A 20,805-nucleotide genomic window follows, 5' to 3' on the forward strand; every position below is an offset into this window, starting at 1 on the left:
TGCTATTCAAAGCAAGTGGTAACTGGAAGCTTTCTACTGACAGCTACTATTCTAAATTCCTAAGGAGATGCTGGCCATTCAGGTCCCTCTCTTCTCATGGATAAATCAAATAACTTAGCAAAAGGATTTTCAGATCTTCTTTTTCATGTTTTTTGGAAGTTCACCTCAACTGCAGGACCCCCCAGGAACACATTCACTTTCTGCTAAAAGACCAGCCACACACATCTCAAGCTGCATTTAAATCCCAGGTAAGTAATCCACAGACTGCAGACAGCCCTTTTTCAAGAGCAAAGGACGTGCTAAATATGAGGTATTTTGTTCTGCCTTATTGAAACCAGAGATATCCCCAATTCAGAGGCATTTAAAACATTTATTATCGTTAATCATTGTGGGTTAAATAAAACACAACAACTACATTTTAGAGGAAAAAATATTATTAGGTATGATACAATTAATATGTAAAACAGAAGGTAAAGTATTAACAGATTGCAGCATCCCATACATGAAGCTAGTGGGTCCAGCCCAATCAAAGCCCTTATACAAACAAAACAGAGGAAGAGTACCTGGCAGGTGATTTTAAACTGGCAATTAATCACTGACTCTGGTTTAAATAATTAAGGGTAGGTTAGGAAAATATATCACTGTAGTGAAACAGTCTGATGACAGCTGGAATGCTCATGTAACATGTAACCATCTAATGACGCTTATTCCCATGTGCCATGAAGGAGTAGTGAAGACATGGGATGACAAATAAGGTTTTTAGGTATTGATACAGACTCATGTTACATTGCAGCACTTTACAGATAGATATGTTGCACTGTGAGCAAAAATAGTAAGTTTTTTCTTTTGAGAGCCACTTTATTACTTCTAAGTTCCAATACCTGAATAATAATGGCCCTTTTTAGATTTCTCAGTCTGCAAGACAAACATTTTCTAGAATATGCCATTTTCATGCACAAGAATGGCAAGTCAAAAATTGTACCTATACATATCTCTATCTTCTTGCTACCTTTGATCCACAACTTTAAGTTCATAAAGGTGAAATGATCATTAACAGAAAAATGTACTTACAGAATAGGTGTAGTATATGAGAACCAGACATAGTGAAAAAACACTACATGTCAGCAGAACAATATAAAACTGTACTTATATACACACATATATGCAGAGCATATACAAAAACTAGTTCCTTCATAATTTTTTTAAACTAGTTCACGACAAGCCAGAAAAGCAAGTCACCCTCAACTGGACAGTCACAGTCTTGAGTCACAGTGCAAACAAGCTCCACCAAATATCCTTGGCACTACAGCCTGTGCCTCAGTCCTGCTGCCAGCTCTCTTGAGCAAGTCTTGGACAAACCCAGCACCAGCTGGGTAACCAAGAACTGCAGCATTGATATTATTATTATTATTATTATTATTATTAGAAAAGATCAGTCAGGTGCTCCAGTACAGTAATTTAGCTTTTCACCAGCTGTTAACTACTAAGAGGAATTCCAGTTGCTGCTGAAACTTTCAACTCTGGAATTTGGTGTTTTTCTGTCATTTTTCTGGCTGTTTATGAAGGGTGGTGGCACCCTTCATAACACAGGCAACCAATGGAAGCAGAAATCATTAATTTTACATTTTAAAATCACTATTTTTATAACAAACAATTGCCCTGTTTGAAGAAGCACATTAAAGCTGCACCTTGGCTTTGACAAACAGCAGAGAGGCAACAACATTGTCAAAAGCGAGCCCTGTGTTCAGAGAAAAAGTGAGATGTTCTGCACAGCACATTGGCCTGTTATTTTTCTTCTGGCTTCAGACTTCCCTACTGAAGCTCCCAGTAACCCAAATCTCAAGAACTATCAGAATCCTTATTAATTTAAATCTTTTCTTGACTAAAAGCAGAATAAAGTGATTTAGATATGCCCCACGGAAAGCAAAACCTATTTAGTCACCATTCAAATTTTAAAATCTGTCAGAGATCCATTCAAAAACTTCCAATTTAAAACAATTTTAACATATAACTCATAAACCTGTTCTGATTCACATACTTCTCAAAGCCAGTTGTGAGAGCTGGTTGTTCAGGACAATAACCCATAAAGATCAGCATCAATTGCCAGTTCTAACATAAATTAGAGCATACAAGGTACTCAGAAAATTGTCTTACAAAGCTTTCAGACATCTCAGTTATGATTAGTAAGTTTTGAGATGCCATGTTAAAAAAATGTAACAATGATTTACAAAAGCCTAAAAATCAATTATGGATAACTGCTATATGTTGAACTAAAGTTTATGACCCCTCTAAAAACATCTCACCTTGTTTTGTGGATAACTGGTCTAGTCTCTTAACTGGATTTTTCTTAGAAGGAATCAGATCCAGCATTGGGTCATAGACCACATAAAGTGTACAAACCTGTAACGTTGGTAAGTTTGGTATTTTTTTTAGCACTGAAGGCCATGTTAAGCTTTTCCCTCCCCAGCCAAGTGAAAGAGCCAGGCATCCCTGGCAGACTTGCTTGTACCAGGATGGAATTAAATGTTCCCTAAAGGAGCCTGTCTCCCTCACCAGCTATCAATAACCCATCAGTAAAATAGTTGCTCCAATGAGTCAGACACATGGATTGTATATCAGCACAGCTGAAAACTGAAAGTTTACCCAAAATATCCAAGGCCGTATTTTCTAGAATGAGTGTTTTCAAAGGAAGCCAAAATATAGGAGAAATTAATTATATGTGAAAAAACAATGCAGCATAGGTTCTTAGATAAAATCCAGATATTTCCCACCTATACTACTCCAAGCCCTCTGGAGACAAAATGTTCCTGTTGATTTTATCTGGCTCTGTTTCAAACCCTAACAATTAGTGACATTTTATCTAAGCAATCTCACAACCAGCCAATAAGGTCTGATTTTCTATGTATCAACACGGAAACAACGCTCAGGGCTGCCTGCTCGTGATTTATTGTGGAAAGTTATTTTTCCCTTTTGTTTTCTTTTCATAAACCCTCCTGAAAATGTGCAGTGGTGATAATTTTCCTCATAAGAGAACAAATTAATGTTGTGGAATTCAGACTGGGCTCTGGTTTTGAACACAGCATTTCTTACTCTAATTCTCACTTCCAATGAAATTGATGAAGAAGATAAATCTGGATTTTATCATCTCAGTCACACACATTCATAAAAGACAGAAGTGGAAAACACATATTGTTTTACATTATTTCTAGTTCATAACCCTCTGTAGGAATTTTTTCCTCCACTGCATTTCCAAGTGCATTACGCTTCCAAGATATCACACAGTGTGTCTTCCACACCACATCCCCACACAATTGAGAAGGTTACTCCACAAAATCAGGAAGCTACATCTGTAAGCAAACATTCATGTTTGTTTTTTTAGATTCCAGCCTCTAATCCCAGATTATATTGTGCTCTCTTGTCCAGTTTTTTGCACAGAAATATTATTCTTTGAACTCAAAGACCTCTTGGAGCACAGCAGTGAGACCATGAGGAGCGAAACACTGTGGCACCCCTCTTTTAGAAACCAAGCAATACACCATTTTGAACACAGACAGCTTTGGTCTGGGGCACAGATTTGTAGGAACCTTGGTAAGCAGTGGAGATTAAGCCTGCATTTATGCTCTTTCTACATTTTCAGCAGTTCCTGAAACCCACACCCTGTTCAAGGAATCATTCCAGTCTACACAGTGGCTGCATTTTCACTTCTTTCTGGAGCACACTGAAACTGTATGGGGTCCAGCAGTTTCCTTCATGACAACTCCTTCTTCCACATACACAGCACTTCCTGACACAGATTTTGACTTCCAGTCCATAAAAACTGCATTCACTCATCCTTTGGATCCATCTTTTTCTTCAGTTAGCAAATTCAGTCCACTTCTTGCTGGTGTCTACTGAAAGTAGGAGACGAAGCTGCAGATTTAGAAAAATCATGAAGCAGAGTCCAGATAAAAAGATGGCAGAGAAACTGTAAGCCAAAATTCAGGTTTTATGGGTTTTTTTTCACCCTATTATTCCAGAGAAAACTCTAAAAACATGCCAAGTCCACTTCGCAAATGTAAGAAGATACATTTTTGCAGAAAACCTAAATTTTATATATAAACTGATTTTTTTATTAAGAAAAAAACAGTCACTGGTTTAAACAGAGAATCAGAGTACTTTGTAATTTTGACAGGATATTAGAGAGGATTTTCCAACTGGGTTTTGCAAAATCCCTTTGAAGTAAAGCCTTCTGCTTCTGGTCCTTGCGTTATTGCTCATGGGAAGTATTGAAATTACTGCTTTCAAGATAAGGAGCCACGTCACTGAGATCACGAAGTCCTTTCTCAGTGAAAAAAAAAGTAAATGGTGCTGTTTTTTCAAGTAAATCTAAAAAGATCAAGTTGGGTCAGCAGCACCGCCTACCCGTCTGTGAAGTCTGCCTTCCAAGTTTGATTGCTCCATTGTTACTGTTTTCATGAGGATCTAACGGTGGAATTTGCTGACCTGAAACACATGAGGGGACATGAATTCAATTTTCCTGGTGTAAGAACAACACCCCATGCAGGTAACAGTTAGAAGAATTTAGGTTGCATAAGAATTACATCTGTGAAACTTTACAAGAAAATTACAGTACCTTGGATATTTTTCCTTGTATCCTCTTCATGAAAAAAGACTTTCACATTAAAAAATATATGAAATATGGCTATTGAGAAGGCATAAAGTACACTGAAATACTATCCATGTATTTTTAAAAACAGTTATCTTACTGAGCTCCTTACAGCTTAGAGAGAAAATTCTCATCTCTCTCTTAATTCCACCTAAATATGAATGGTGCAAGTTTAATGAGATTGTGCCTGTCCTAAATCTGCATGGCATTTAGTCCTAGCACACTGGAGTTTTACTAAGCAATGTAACTAAATACATGGTGCCTATACTTGACAAAGAAAAACACATCTGTTCTTTCCATTGAATCCCTGCCTCTTTTTTAGGGGGACCCACGTCTTTCCAGTTGACAATTTTGATTACTTAACATCACCATCACTCCCTCCCACACAAACTCTCCTGATTTTTTAATCATCTTATGGAGTAATTATTTAGAGTGTTTGAAAGAATTTCAGCCATTACAGGAGAGCCAGAGATCTCTCCTGGGGCAGAAAGGCACTGCTCCAACTCCCTCCCCTTTTAGTACTGCTGCATCTTTTGTCTAACTGGCTTCCTATTAGTGGACAACATACAACGTGCTCAATAATAGAATAATAAATGGGAAAAAAGATTCTCCCAGGTCCAATCCATCCTTTGTCTCACTCTGGTGTGCACCTGGCTTTTGCATTAAACCCTTGTGTGAGCTCCCCATCAGTACCTCGTGATTTTACAGTCACGGCAATGTACTTTCCCATCACTCTGGATTTCCTAATTTTTTTTTCTGAAGTTGAATCCATTTTTATTAATTATTCTTGGGTTTACCAACATCCATGTTAAATAACATGAGTTAAAATATTTAACATCTGTTTCTTATAAACCACTTCCAGAGAACACAGAGTTCCTGTGAACAGCTCATCATAATCTAGGTGGATTTTACAGTTTAGATTTCCCCATCCTTTCCTTCAGTTATTCAGAGCTCTCTCTTACCAAATGTTCTATGAATTATGTACCTATGTTGAAGCCTGAGTCCTACAAATTATTTGGGGGAATTGCTGTAGGTTTGTAAGTTAAAAGCATTCAGGTAAAATCCAATCCCAATGAAATCAAACAGAAAAATTTCATCTGTAAAACTTGTCCTTAAATTACCTGTAGCCAAGTTTCAAATTTTCTCTTATTCAGTTAGTTCTGCACAGGTATGCTGTACAAGAAAAGTGTGACTTTTAAAGCAGATAATTGTGTGTGTTTGTACAATTGAATGAGAAAGGGAAATATCCTCACATTACTAAGGATACTGTATCTGGTCCAACAGAGTGAAAAATGTGTATCTTGAGGGCCAAAGCATGTATAAGCACTGACATTACAATGCTGAACTCTATTTGGGTCACTAAAATATCAACTTCACATCCTGCTTAACATTGTGTTCAGACTTCATGTTTGTAAAGTAAAATAAAAAGCAGAATAGGTGGCTATAGACCCAGTTGTTACATGCATTAGTTCTGTTGGCTTTGTTTGGAAGCAAAGAGAATCCACTAATTCTTAAAACTCTAGAGAATATGAAGAAAATGGTATCTGTGAGAGGCTTGCCAAGAAGGCAACACTATCATCATACAGACCTGCAGGGAACTTCTACATTAGGTATCTAACACTTCTAAAGGGCTTTCAACTCAGTCCCAGTGAAGTAAAACCCTGTCAATCTGACCCAGACAGAACACAATGCAGCTTAAAAAACCTGGAATCTATAGTCATGGCTTCCATAAACAATTTGCCACTAAGCAAACACCCTCTAAACATTTGATTCTTCTAACAGTAACTTTGGAAGAGGACAGCTTTAATGCACAAATTAGCCTTTCATTTTTAGAACTCTGCATTAAACAAAGACATTAACTCTATTTGTTTTTCATTCAGCTTTTCATATTTCCCATGAGTTTGGAGTCTTTTCTATGGTACTCCTGATGTGTATGCCAAGAAGCAGACAAACTTATCTTTGGAACAAAAACCTTGCAGGCTTCAAGGTCAGCAAGCAATTTGTCCAGTTCAGACCAGGACACAATATATGTTGTTACGAATCACCCAGATTTAAGTAATTTCTCAAAACAACAAAACCCACACAAGATAACAACTACAAATAATAAGGACAAAAAAATCTCAAGACCTATTTGCTGGTTATGAACTTAAGTTCTGGCCTTTGAACTTAAGTACTGTTTGTCAGGAACTAGCTGTGTTTTCTGCTATTTTGATACCAGCACCCCCTCCTTGAACTCAATGTAAGGAAATAAACGTTTAAACTGTCTAAACTTTTACTTTTTTTGAGTTTGAGGATATCTTTTCAGTAGGTGATTCTTCCCTCACTTATCATTTCTCTTATTACCAGAATTATTAAACCATCAAGTTAAATTATTTTAGTTTTAGTTACAAGACATTATTAAAAGCTGCCCAAGCAGCTTTTACCATGACAGGAGTAACTATCTTGGAGCATAAAACTCAGTCTAACACCTGAGAACCAGCTCCACAGCAAATGATACAGTGAGTTTTCATCAGGCATCAGGGAAAGTAAATTTAAAAAATCAGTCAGAAATCTGTCTGACTTACTGTTTTTCCCTAGGCGTCCCTGACAGTAGGCAATGTAACAGAGAAAAGCCTAAGCAGCAGCAGAACACTAAGGATGAACAGTGAAAGGCTGAGCCTGCATCTACACTTCCTATTTCTAACTCAGCTCAGTCACTATTGCCACCTAGAAGTACTGTGATCATCTCACCTTGTCATTCAGCTCCTGATAAATATGGCATCAATATTGCTGAGACCAACTCAAATATAGCTGGCACTGAGTCAGGATCAACAGAGGTCACAGACCGAATTAATTTTGGAAAGTATATACTCACTTAAAATTTGTATCTCACTGGCATCCATAGTCTCTGTTCCAGAGTAATAAAAATATCCCAGTATTGAACACCATAAATTAAAAATGCTGTAGGTTATTTCTTTCATGCAGTTTATGTCAAAAAGGAGCAGCAGTGCTCTGACATCCAGCCCTACAATTCTCATGATGAAGAAATAAAAACATTAAGGCAATTCCTCTTCAAACTGAAGACTGCTTGGTAAGATAAAGTCAGTTTAAAAGGACCATCAGAGATTGAACTCCAAGAATAACAGAGTGGCTTGGTTGGAAGGGACCTTGAAGATCAAGGGGCTTCTAACACCCCTGCCATGGGCAGGGATGTCACTCACTAGATCAGAGTGCTCAGGGTCCCATTCAACCTGGCCTTGAACACTTCCAGGGATGGGGCATCCACACCCTCCCAGGACAACCTGTTCTCATCTCTTGCTTAACTTAAGATGACAAGCGAGACCACAAATAGTCTTTGCCCTGTTTTGAAGAGCAGGACACAACTTGCCAGCTTACCAAAGATCACCAGGAGTGGGTTTTAGGATTCCAGAAGAAATAGTTATTCACAGAGAATGCATGCACATTTATCTAAGAATTCTCCAGCTGAATTGGTGAAATGAGGAGATAAAATATTATTGAGATGGTATAGAAGTCCCATATGGTTCCTATTGCTGATATTCCTACACAGTAAGTTGCTGACTGCAATTTAAGTTTTGATTTTGCACTATTATTAAATATGAGACTATATATTTTGATTTCATTTCACTAAGGTTCAGACCACGTTTCACAGATTTTGTGCAACAAAACTGCAACCATCCACCTCTGCACATTGCTGAAGAGGTCTTGGTGTCCTCCACTCACTCATTCCAGTGAACACTGGTGTGGAAAATAGAAAGCATCACAAAAGACTGCTCAAATGTAGGGTTACAGAAATTGTCACAGTTCTGAAGTGAACCATCCAGATGAACAGATGAAAAGCATTAAAGCAATTGCATCTCCTCCTTTCTGGCATGTTTGAGTCGGGCTGAGGCAGTCCAGGATGAAGGTCAGAGTCTTCTCCAAAGCCTGGTAGAGTTCCAACTCCTGCTACTGAATCGGAGGTTTGTTAAGAGATTAATCAGCACTGTGGGCGTTGCTGTTCTAAGAGTGCCAGAGGCAAAGAGATTGGGAAATGGGAGGGTGGAACAAGAGATAAACAAAATGGGAATGAAGAAAAATGAAAACTGGAACAGAGAACCAAGAGAGACAACAGCAACTGGGTAACAGCTCAGTGAGCAGAACTTGAAGAAAGATGGACAGGGATTGCTCTGCTGCAGCTGGAAGCATGAGGCATCATCAAAGTAATAAAAGCTGCTTTCTTTTTTCCTTTTTGAATGTGACACTCCAGTTTGAAGCTGTGACATTCACTAGCTCAGAAAAATCAGGCTTGAAAAATCAGCTTTTTGCTCTTGTTTGGGTTTTTAAACATGAAACAAGTTTCATCACTGACCTCTAAAAGACTGCATGAAAGGAAAGGTTGGGATCAGCCTTAAAGCTAAGCATAAGTCTCAGAAAAAAACTCACCAGTTACCATGCTGACAAAGGGACAAACACAACAGTGCATCGAACAGATAACTTTTTTAGTGTGGAAACAGATGTGTTGTGACCAACCTGAGCTGGCACATCCAGATTATGAAGTCAAGTCCCAAAGACTCACAGAATCACAGTATATGCTGAGTTGGGAGGGATCCACAATTATCAAGTCCAACTCGTGGCCCTATGCAGGATACCCCAAGAGTCACACCATGTGCCTGGGAGCAAATGCTTCTTGAATTCTGTCAGGCTTGATGCTGTGACCACTTCCCTGGTGACCCTATTCCAGTGCCCAACCACTCTCTGGGTGAAGACCCTTTTCCTAATATCTAACCCTGACCTCCCTGGACACAACTCAGGCCCTTCAAGAAGCAGAATCCTGCTATCTAACACAACAACAATTACACTAAGGATAAGAAGCAACCAGACTCCTGTGCAGTGGCTTTCTCTGCCTTTCTTTCCATCTTCCTGAAAATCATGTACAACATAATTTTTAGGAGGCTGGAGGAAGGTGAAATCCATTTCACTCTCCCTGGAGCAGCAGCCTGTTACCTGTCAGAGCTCAGGTGAGCTTTTCTAATGGCTCACCTGAGAAAATATTAACTTCTTCAAGCAGTGGTACAACAGCTATATAATGGCCAGAACCTCCTCTCAAATTGCCAGCTGTATCACAGCAAGATGAGCCCCTGCAAACCTCATTAATAAAGAACAGCCATCTGTGAAGACACAGCAAATCAAAGTGGGCACACCTGATCCAACAGTTTTGGCAGTTTTCTGCACCTGTAGGACTTAAAACAGTCCCACTTCATATCTCCCCAAATTCTTTCATGCTCTGAAACCTGTTTCAGTGGTATTTTAGAAGCTTCTCACATAGATTATAAAGTTTGGCTCACTGGTCTGTCTCTAGCTCTTCCCCCCCACCATACTTAAACTGATGTTAAGATTTCCCCAATTGACAGAGATGACTGTTTACTCATGTTGTAAATTTTCATGCAAGGGAACACAATAAATTTTACAATAACATCCATTGCATAAGTAAACACAGTTAAGTTACAATTATTTTAATACTCCTAATAACACAGCTAACAGCATCTCCATGCAAGCAAAATAATGCATTTGGTTTGAACTACAGCAAAATTTGCTGACACAAGTGCTTGCTGGGGGAAGCAGCAATACAACATTTTGCTCATTTAATTAAAGTCTCCAGAAAAAGCTCAAACAAATAGTTAAATATTTAAATTTTGCATTTATCAAAGTAAACAACAGTATTCCTTACTACTTAATTACTAAGAGATCCAACCTTGACTCAAGGTCCTGCTGTAATTAAGTTTGGGCTGTGTCACTTTATTTATTACTGTTTTAAGTTGAAGTGCTCTCCTTGTTTGGAGAGAAATCCAGTACCTCACATGGTTAACTTTAGGAATAGTCCAAAGGTCAAAGTTTTGCTCCATTCACTAAAGTCTGAAAGCAAGAGGAGAACTAATCCTGAAAGACAACATAAACTGTAAATAATGTATTCTCAAATATAAGTTTGGACAATGTTCTTGCATCCTTTTACACCTGGTAGAAAAATTCAATTATGAGTTTACACTACCTTAAAAATTGGCATATGAGAAATTTCTTTGTAACCTAAATGCACTTTCTTTTCTTAAAATATCTTTAACAGACCTCTTCAAAGTACTTCATAGATACCTGCAAATCAGCAGATACAAGGATGAAAACCACCATATTCATCACTCACAAAGCTTGAAGACTGTCCATCTGCAATTCCACCCATCCAAGACCATCTGAGTTAGTGCAAACATTGAATGTCTGCTGGAAAGGATTCCTGCCTCATTCCACAGGTATTTCATACCTTCCTCTTTAGTTTGTCCAGTACACAATTGGTTATACTGTAAACTCTAGAGATTGAGTTTGATTTAGTTTTTTTAATCTCCTAGTATTTCTAGGAAACAAGTATTTGGGTTACATTAAATATTCAATATATGAGCTGCTGGCAAGGCATCAGAAAATCAATAGCTTCATACATTTATAACTGAGCATTTACCACATGAAAGGTTGAATCCCAAGACAGAAACTACTCTAATTAGGAAGTCTCATCTAGGAAGAATGTTCTTATCTGGATTCTAAACATCAGCCTGTCTCTCTTTGTAGTATGAGTATCAGTAAGAGCGAGGGTGCTAACCACTCTTTGCACAGTCTCCACAGAATGTTCTGATAATGCTCTTCCCACTTCCTTCTCACCCTCAAGAGAGGATGTTGAAATGCTTCAATCTTGCCCCCTTTGGTAGCACACTGATCTCCCAACTTTTGTTGGATGGTGCCTTGAACAACCTAATCTACTAAATGGCATCCTTGCTTGTGGTGGGGGAGTTGAACTAGACGATCTTTAAGGTCCCTTCCAATCCAAACCATTCTATTCTCCTATGATTTACCAGACTTTAAAGAAAAGAGCACATGGCCACAATGCTTGTTTTGTTTAAGCCCAAGTTTACTTCATGTTTCACTTAGCTAGGTGTTCCTCAGCAGCTTGTCTGTCCCACTGCCTGCTCCCCTCCAGAGCTCCTGGTGCAGCCTGGTATTAGCCAGGGAGCCACAGGCTCGGCTCTGCCACGCACCCAGTGTGGCTTTTACGTAACCTGCTCTTTCATATCTGGGGCACCTTCACGCTGAGGTAGCAGGCAACACACACAGGCTGAAGAGAAACAGCTGGGTGTGTACCAGATTGGAATAAGGTAACTAAGGCTTATTTGAGCTGGTAAATGAACAGTGTCTGAGAATTGCAAGGGTATGATTGCCACTAAATGATAGTACACATGGGGTAGCTTGTTCAGTCTTTGAAAACCAGCCAGGCACAAGCAAAGGTCAATGGGCTGAAGTCCCACAAACAAGAAGGGGCAATACAGAACTGGTATGACCCCCTGCACAGGCACAGCTTTATTATACTGCCATTGTATAATACATTCCCGGCATTTTTACTGCTGCCAAAAAAAGAGTGACAAGGAGTGCCTATGATTCCTTCAAGGCTGGGAATAAAAAGCTATTAACATTTGTTCCTATAGAAACTCAGCTATTAAAAAAGAACTACAGGAACAAATGAAAGAAACATTGAACTCTTAAGCCCCTTTTATGTCAAAAACCTTTAAAGAAAGACATTGGGAAAAATTTAGCTTAAGTGAGGGATATACAACTATATTAAAAATACTCATTTCATGTTTACAGAGACATAAATCAGTCACATGATATTTCACAATCACAAGCCTTCAGCCAGACACTGCTAAACAAACTTGGGCTAAGTGTAGTAGCTCACCATTTGAAATCCCATGGGTACAACAGAACCCAGGAGCTGCAGCCCATTACTCAGCTCAATGCAAACTCCCCAGAACACTGACTCTGCTGACTCTCATGCTCAGTCTGCCTCCTCAGCCTTATTTGTCCAAGTACAACAACTGCAGAGTACCTCTCCTGCCAAATTTGACCCATCTTCAAAAAATCAGAATCTTTTACTGATTCTAGTCTTTCATGTCCTGTATTTTCTTGAGACAAATTAAAGATGATAGATTTGTGTTGAGACTGTGCTATGAAGATATCCCTCTAAGCAGTCAAACCCTCAAATTGTGAGAGAAACTTATTTTAAAAAATCTTTTAAGCATAGTGTAATATAATAAACTTAGAAATGAAGCAATCTTTCTATAATATCTGTAATCTTTCCAACATTTATCTGGCTGTCAACAAAACATACCAGTTCCCCTTTTATTCTTTAAGCCTTCTTTCTATCATTATGAGTACATTTTTTTCCATTGTACTATTTCACTCCATTCACAACATTGTCCCTGGAAAGAGACAGTTGTTAGACATCTCAGGAAGGAAACATTTTTATGTTAAATGCCCCTGGGAAATGAAAAGCATAGGCAAGAAGGAGGTAAACTTTTTATGCTAAAATAAAATGAAGTCTACCCTTTCTGCTTGGGCTATCAGTTTCAAGGGGAATTTAATAGATAAATTCCACATATGTTGGATATACCCTTCCAAATCTAGACTGTAAAATAGATAACACATACATTCTACCTGCAAAGTCCAAGGTAAACAGAAATTGCTGCTTCCTTGTTCAGAGGCCAGAGAACAGCACCATGCCCTTGATGAGCAGCACAGAGAGAAGGGCAGGAACTCTCAGGCAGCATGAAAGCAAAATGAAAGCTGCAGTGTGACTTTTAGGGCATCATACAAACAAAATTAGGCAACAGGGTAGGATACATTGCCACAAGAGGATTTCATACTCTGAAAAGGCAGAAATGTCGCTATGCACCTTGGGCAGAGACAGACTTTTTTGGAAATTGCACCAAGACTGAAGTGGTGTAAAATATCAGAAAGTTACTTATCAATATTCTCTGTCCAGTCACAATCACACTAATTCATTCTACTGCTAATCAAGCATTTTTCACTTAGTTTTCACTATATTTCTATAAACATACCCTACCAACTCTCTCCTTTCCCTCTGCTGAGTGCTTGATAAGGTCACAAGTAGATCCACTGAGACCAAATATTTCTATATATAGAAGTAATTGCCTGTGGAATTAAGTGCACTTGCCTGGGTATCTAGTTCATACTAAACTTAATTTAGCTGATTTTCCTCATCTATTATATTCATTATTAGGGACAGTGCACACACTGCCAGCTGCAGCAATGCCTATCAAAGATGGAAACTAATTATCTAATTATGTGGCAAGAATGAGTTCCTCTGCGAGAACATCTGCAATCATCAGATGCAGACAAACAAGTAAACTATCACAGGGAAGAACCAGTTCCTCCAGACAGCCATGTGGCACCCACCTCCTTTTTGAAAGGAGGTAAAAGAATGGTAGTGTATTCTAGGAATACTGGTTCTCATTAACCATTTCAAATACATCCCATGTAAGCAAAGCAAACAGTTGAACACCCCCCATCGCAGGCAGAGTGTGCTAGACACTATCAGCTGATTAAAAATATGTGAAATTAAGAAAAAAACAAAACCAAAAAAAACTTCACTGAAACAAGGTTGAGTGTCTGGACATGCTGACTCCTAGGTCTCTGCACCCAGAAGAAGATTCAGGGAGAGAAGGAAACAGCAGTAGTGGAAGAGGATCCAACCATGGAGCTCTTAAGAAATCTTAACCCATACAAGCTGGAGGATGCATAGGGAGCAACACCGTTTGTTATCATCCCTACTGTTGTTGAAAGGTTGTGGAGAAAGGTAAATGTTATATCTGTCTTCAAACAGGGACATAACAAGCCATGGGTCTACAGGCTGATTAGCCTCACTCTGCTTCCTGGGAAAACCACAGAGCAAATCCTCTGAGAAGCTGCTTCTGAGCACAAGAAGGTGAAGAAGGTGACCAGGACCAGTCAGCATGGACTTACTGAGGGTTAACCATGTCCAGCCATCCTGGTTGCCCTCTATGACAGCATGACTGGAAGAGCACTGGAATGTTGTTTACCTTGACTTTGGCAAGGCTTTTGATAATTCTCCCTACAGCATCCTGTTACATCCAAGTTGGGACGTTACAGTCTAGATAGGCAGACTGTTAGCTGTGTGAGTAGCTGGCTGGAATATCAGACTCAAAGTGAAGTCAGTGGTTAATAATACGTCTACCCACAGGCCAGTTACCCTGCTTAATACCTTTTATCAGAGCCTGAAGGATGAAAAAACAGGTACAAAATTCAGCCCTCAGATGGCACCCAACTCAGAGGTGTATTCAGTATCCTTGAGGGCAGGGCTGCTCTTCAGAGGGCCTTAGGCTGGAGGCAGATATGGGTCAAAAGGAGCCTTTACACACTTCAGAAAGGACAAATGCCAACCAATGCTTGTGGGAAGGAAGAGCCCCTGGCTATCAGAGAGGCTGGGGACTGGATGCCTGGGAAGCAGCTCTGCCCAAAAAGACCTCAGGGAAGCAATCTGAGCATGAGCCACAGCATGCTCTGGCAGCAGAGAGAGCCAGCAGCAAGCCACAGGAGCCAAGACAGGACATTAGACAAAGTACTCATCCCCTTTCAGATGTGGTCTAGTGCCACCTAGGTCACACATGCTTTGGGCCCCACGACACAAGAAAAATGTTTCCAAGCTGGCACAAACTCAGAGGAGGGCTGCAAGACAGTGGGGGCTGGAGCACTTGCCCTGTGAGGAGAGGCTGAGGAAATAGGGCCAGCTCAGCCTGGAGACACAATGGCTTTGGGAGACACAAAGCTGCCTATCAAAACCCATGGGAGGGGCTGCTGAGAAAGTGAACCAGGCTCTTCAGTGAGGTCAGGACAAGGAGTGAATTGAATGGGAATAGACCCTGACTTGAGAAAGCTGGACTCAAGTTCTCATGAGATCCCTTCCAGCCCGCAAGGTCCTTCCCACTTGCAAGCAGTGACCAGCACTGGAACCTCTGGAAGGCAAACTGAACAAGAGTTTTTCTTCTCCCCATGACAAGTGCCAGTCTCATGATGTTTAGAAGGCCTGGAGAGAAATGTATCTGTTTGGGGTTTTTTAAATGTATTTCACTACAATGACTACCTTCTACTTACCAATGCCCTCCAGGAGCACTTATCAACATTTAAGTTTTTTAGCAAGATGATGATAAGATCAACAGTATTGCCTCTACAGCAGGCTTGGTCTGAAACAGCAGATGTGACCCAGGCCAGGATTTATATACAGATTTAGAAGGAACAGGCTTACCCTCTATCTACTATCTACTTTGTTTTGCTCTGGTGTATTCAAAGTTGTTCTTAGTTTACATCTGCATAAATAGCAGCCATACCACAGGCTTCACAGGATTTACTGATGTCCTTGGGAAAGTAGTTTATAGACCTGAAACAGACAGCTATTTTCAGAAAACTTCTAAACAATCAAAATTAATTAAAGGGGAACATTTACTTACTTATTCCTTGAAAAAGTTCTTCAATGTTAACAGCATTCTTTGCACTGGTTTCAACAACAATTGCACCTATGGATTCTGCATATTCTTTGGCATCCTTCATAGGAACCTCCCTGAAAAAAAATTAAAACATTTATAAATAAAAGAAGACAAATTTAAAAAAAAATTAAGAAAAAACCACAAACAACCTCAAACACAGCCTGATCAGAAGAGCATTAATATGCTCTTCATCTCCATAAAAGCAGTACTATCTTTCTTCATATGGCATTTAGATAATCTTATTCAAATATATCAAAATTTCAACAAAATTGATCCATCTGCAGATTTCTGCGACTTACTGTTGAATCCATGCCTTTAGAAAAGGAAGATAATTTAAAGAAAATCACATTTGTTTGTGCTCTATATTTGACTTTGATAAGAAAAGCAGTCTCCACATGCCAAATGTTCAAACAAGATAGGGTACAACTGTCGTGGAAGAAAATGATAAGAGCATCATATGTCTTGGTCTTTGCAAGCAGCAAGGAAACGAGAGATACTGAAATAAATATGAAAGCCACTGACTTCAAGAACATCAGCAACAGCAATCTGTGAGTACCAGTTCACTGGGGAAAAACACCATTCTGTGCCATTTCACCAAAGTGACTCCATCTTAAAATCACCAGCAGAACACCCTAATTTTGCAACCAATACTTCATATGTCAAAAGCTGGCAAATGCAGTTTACAACATTCAAAAAGACCTCTGCTTTAAACAAGATAGCCCCTTGCTGGCCTTGTATCTCCCTGAGCCAGGTGGCAGAGCTGGATCTGCCCATGTGTGCTGCTAACTGTAACCACCTTTATTCCTGATTTTTGAGTAACAGAAGAATCTGCACCAGCTACTTCACCCCACAGCTCCAATATACCAATCCAGAGACTCCTTGTACAATTTCCCCCCAGTATGAGCGTGTCAGACACATCACTCAGCTGGGTGTCATCAGCAAACTGCTGAGGGTGCACTCGATCCCTTCGTCTGTGTCATTACTGAAGGTATTAAATAACACTGGTCCCAATACGGGTCCCCGAGGGCACCACTGGTGTCCATCAGGACTCTGAGCCATTTATCACTGCCCTCCAGATGTGATTGTACCTATCAAACAGGCCACCCATCGAATCCATCTCTCTCCAGTTTAGAGAGAATGATGCCGTAAAGGACCATGCCAAAGGATTTAAAGAAGCCCAGACAAATTACGGCATAAGGATATATTATGGATGCATAGAATGAAGAACTGAACATGAAATTGTGCTGAATTCTCCTAACCAAGGATTTCCAGTGAACACAATTTGTTAAGAAGGTGAACCACATTTTTAGGGAAGTGAACACTTCTTAACTGCTGTTACAACTGTTGAACTCTATAATGCTCAAAACAGTATTATGGACATTTACAGCATTTTAGCATTGAAGTTTCAGCTCCTGTCTTTGAAAATACTTTTTACTGCCCTGTCAGAAGAACAGGACACATCAGAAGAAAGCCTTTATTCCTATTACAGAGAAGTATGCTGAACATTCAGCAGTTCTAAGAGTTGACAGTACTACAACAAAGATGAGGATTTATACTTGATAAAATTTCCTGCCTATCTGTAGAAATTCCTTCAAAGTAGAGAAGAAAATTACTTCAACAGAGCACCAAGAATTGCTGATAGCTTATTAACAATATCGAGGAAAAGCAGTGTGACCCCTAAGTGTCCTAAACACATCTTGGCAGCTCAAAACTAAATTTTAGATGCCAAACAGGGAGGGTAACATGGTCAATGTTATGAGAAATACATTAACTCCTCCTTACATTATCTCTTATACTCATAGAGATAACTGAATCAAACCAGCTTGAGCCAGGTCAGCTTCACCTCTTTTGCATCTATTCATATTGGTCTTAAAAGCAGCTGCCTTTCTGATATCCAGCAAAATATCTGCTAAAAGCCCTACAAAACCAAGAAGAGATACCAAAAATGCATGAAAACAGCAGCCTGCTCCCGTGTGCTCACATTATCTTACTTGTAAATTCTCTGTGCCTAAAGGCATGTGTATTTTCTACTCATCGGAAAAAATCTGATAAATTGGTGACATGTTTCATCTAAAACCATTTTTACTGAAGTAAATCTGAAGACATAAAGCAGACAGAGAATGCAAACAGCTGCATGCATTGCATAAACAATCAGATTTCTGGAAGAACTGTGAAAATATATCACATATGAGATAGTCTACTCTCTATTTTTCCACCAAAATAACTTTAGTTGGACATCGTTGGATAACTTCAGAAAGAAAAAAAGATGGAGGGATGCAAAAAGAACAACTGCACAAAAAATACTACCAAAAGAATTCATAATTATGAAGAGAAAAAATGTCCTCTCCCATAAAAATCAAAAAGATTAAGAGACATTATCTCATGGAATACATTCACACAGAAAAACCATTTGTGCAAAGAAGAGCTATACCATATGAACAGGAGCAAGAACTGGATGATCAGCAATCAGTAAACTACAGGTAGTGGTTGATAATAATACGGTGAGAAGATCACAAATCAAAGTTGCTCTGTTGCTTTCACAGTACTCTGTGAAAGCCCAGTACTTTTACAACATTTCTGGGATGCAGGATTTTTTTAAAGTCTTAAATTGGTACAACAGCATGCAGGAAGAGGGCTGGTTATTGTCCTTTCCTCTTTTTTCCTCCTTCACATCTGGAAATTTTTGTCTTGTAGGACTCGGTTTCACCATGATGACCAGCATATCACAACATCACATAGGAGATGCCAATACATCTGTGTCCCTGACTCATAGCCCAACAGAAACCAGAAGTTTGCCAGAATTAGGGCTTGTTCACTACTTACAGAAAGCAGTGAGTTGCAACTTTGTGTTGCTTCATGGCTGACAGTGGCAGGGGGAGGACAGAACAAAACCCACACAGATCAAATCCTCACACAGGCCTCGATTCTATAAAGCACTGCAGCACTTACTTGAACTTACACACATGCTCCAGAGCTCTGGTGAATCTGGGCCAAAGTAACAATGACTAAACACATGGGGATATATTTGAACAACCACAAGGGCATATGAAGTCACAAGGGGAAAGCATCAAATATGATCACTGAGTTTGTACTCATAGATGAAGCAAGAAATAACAGTCATGGACTGACAAACAGAATCACTACTGTACGGCAGAATGTACTTCCATTTCCTGAAAGGATAAATGCAAATCCAAAATAGAGCTAACAAGCAGAAGAGTGATTCTAGCTTCACTCTCATTCCAAATAGCAACATCTCAGCTCTTCTGCAGGGCTGTGGATTCAACCCTTCCCTCTTTTATCTAGGAGTTTATTTGCTTCACACAGGGGACAAAAGTTTTACTTGAGATTATGCTCCAAAAAAACTCAAAAATACACTTCCTACATCCAGTATTATTAAGCCATTTCTGTTCTTGCAAATCACAAGTTCTCAAAGTTCTGTGATTAATATTTTCCCACCTCTTACCCACCCTCCCAGCTTTACGTTGCTTACAACATCATCACTTACTACATTCTGCACTTTGTAACAGAATGGAAGGGAGAAACAAAAAAGAGAACCCTTTTCCATTCCCAATGATTCACCAAATAAAGGATATATTTATTGTACAAATAAAGAGTAAGGGCAGTAAAAGAGATTAAAAAAATACATAATTCAAATCATGTTGTTGTTGTTGAGGTTGTGCATTGCTAGAATCACTGATTCTAGTACAAGAGGCCAAAATGATATACTATTATAACAATGAAGGAAAATTGTTACCTGAAGGGAAGAAACAATATAGTTAATGCAATAAAAGCAACAAACAATATGTATTACCTGATATCAGAAAGATCACATTTATTTCCAGCGATGGCCATTACAATGTTTTCAGGACCGTGTTCTTTTAGTTCTTTCACCCATTTTTTCAAAGTATGAAATGAATCCTACATCAGAGAAATAACAAAGTAAGCTACCAGCACACTCTCTGCCAATATATTTCCCTACTTTTTAAAGTAGAGTAGCACAGCTTTGACAGCAGTAATGCAATAATTATTACATAGATCACAAGACTGGAAGATCATTTATCTATCTATGCAATTTACTTTTCAAGCTTTAGGCCATAAGACCTCTTCAAATTAATTCCTGAACTTAGATGTCTCCCCTCTTTTCCACTTCCCCTCCTCCCTGCTCCAAAGCAGCACTGAATATTAAACTTCCAGCGATGAAGAAACTACCCCAACTCGCCTCGTAGCTCATTTCCTACACTTAATATGAGATTCGTTTGTCTAACTTCACCTCTGTCCAGCAGCTTACCATGTCAATCACTGTCATATTTTTGATAAAATCCAATGGAGCTTCCACTCCTACTTCTCTGCATTTCCAAATCTGGTAAACTTCATCTGGCAACCTCAATTTACTCATTATAAAACTAAAGAGAGAGGAAACAATTCACTTGGCTTTTTTCCCCTCCAAGCACAAAATCAAACTATCTGATCTATTACTAGATTTAAGTAGTAATTTTTCTATTTCTTTACAGTAGCAAAGTAGTAGCTTTAAGATAACACCTTTTTCTGGAGATTCTAATTATAATGCACAGTTGAAATTCTTACTGACAAAGTGAACTCCCAAATAGATTATATGATAATTTTTAGATTACATTATAATATTTTCCCCTTCAGAAATGCACATAAGAGTTGTGTCTAAATCAGCAATAGCTGCATCAGTATCACCAAAGGTAGAGCCCTATCAGTCCTTTGGGGAAAAAAATCCATTCTGCTTTAATGATTAACACCGAATATTAAGCATCAGAAAGTGAATAC

General features: G+C 39.1%; 1 protein-coding gene across 2 annotated transcripts in view; it reads right to left on the reverse strand.

The window, feature by feature from the left end:
• Positions 1–350: 350 nt before the first annotated feature.
• RAB31 (RAB31, member RAS oncogene family) overlaps positions 351–20,805 on the reverse strand; it is a 60,586-nt gene continuing 40,131 nt past the window's right edge. For both annotated transcript variants that reach the window (XM_014871205.2, XM_088173124.1), the window contains exons 5-7: positions 19,823–19,929; positions 15,976–16,085; positions 351–4,482 (exon numbers count right to left, since the gene is read on the reverse strand). In XM_014871205.2, coding sequence (XP_014726691.1) covers positions 4,385–4,482; positions 15,976–16,085; positions 19,823–19,929 — 315 coding nt within the window. In that variant the 3' untranslated portion in view covers positions 351–4,384. The remainder of the gene's footprint in view (positions 4,483–15,975; positions 16,086–19,822; positions 19,930–20,805) is intronic.

This window comes from Sturnus vulgaris, chromosome 1 (genome assembly GCF_052056855.1).
Source record: "Sturnus vulgaris isolate bStuVul1 chromosome 1, bStuVul1.hap1, whole genome shotgun sequence".
NCBI classification, from domain to species: domain Eukaryota; kingdom Metazoa; phylum Chordata; class Aves; order Passeriformes; family Sturnidae; genus Sturnus; species Sturnus vulgaris.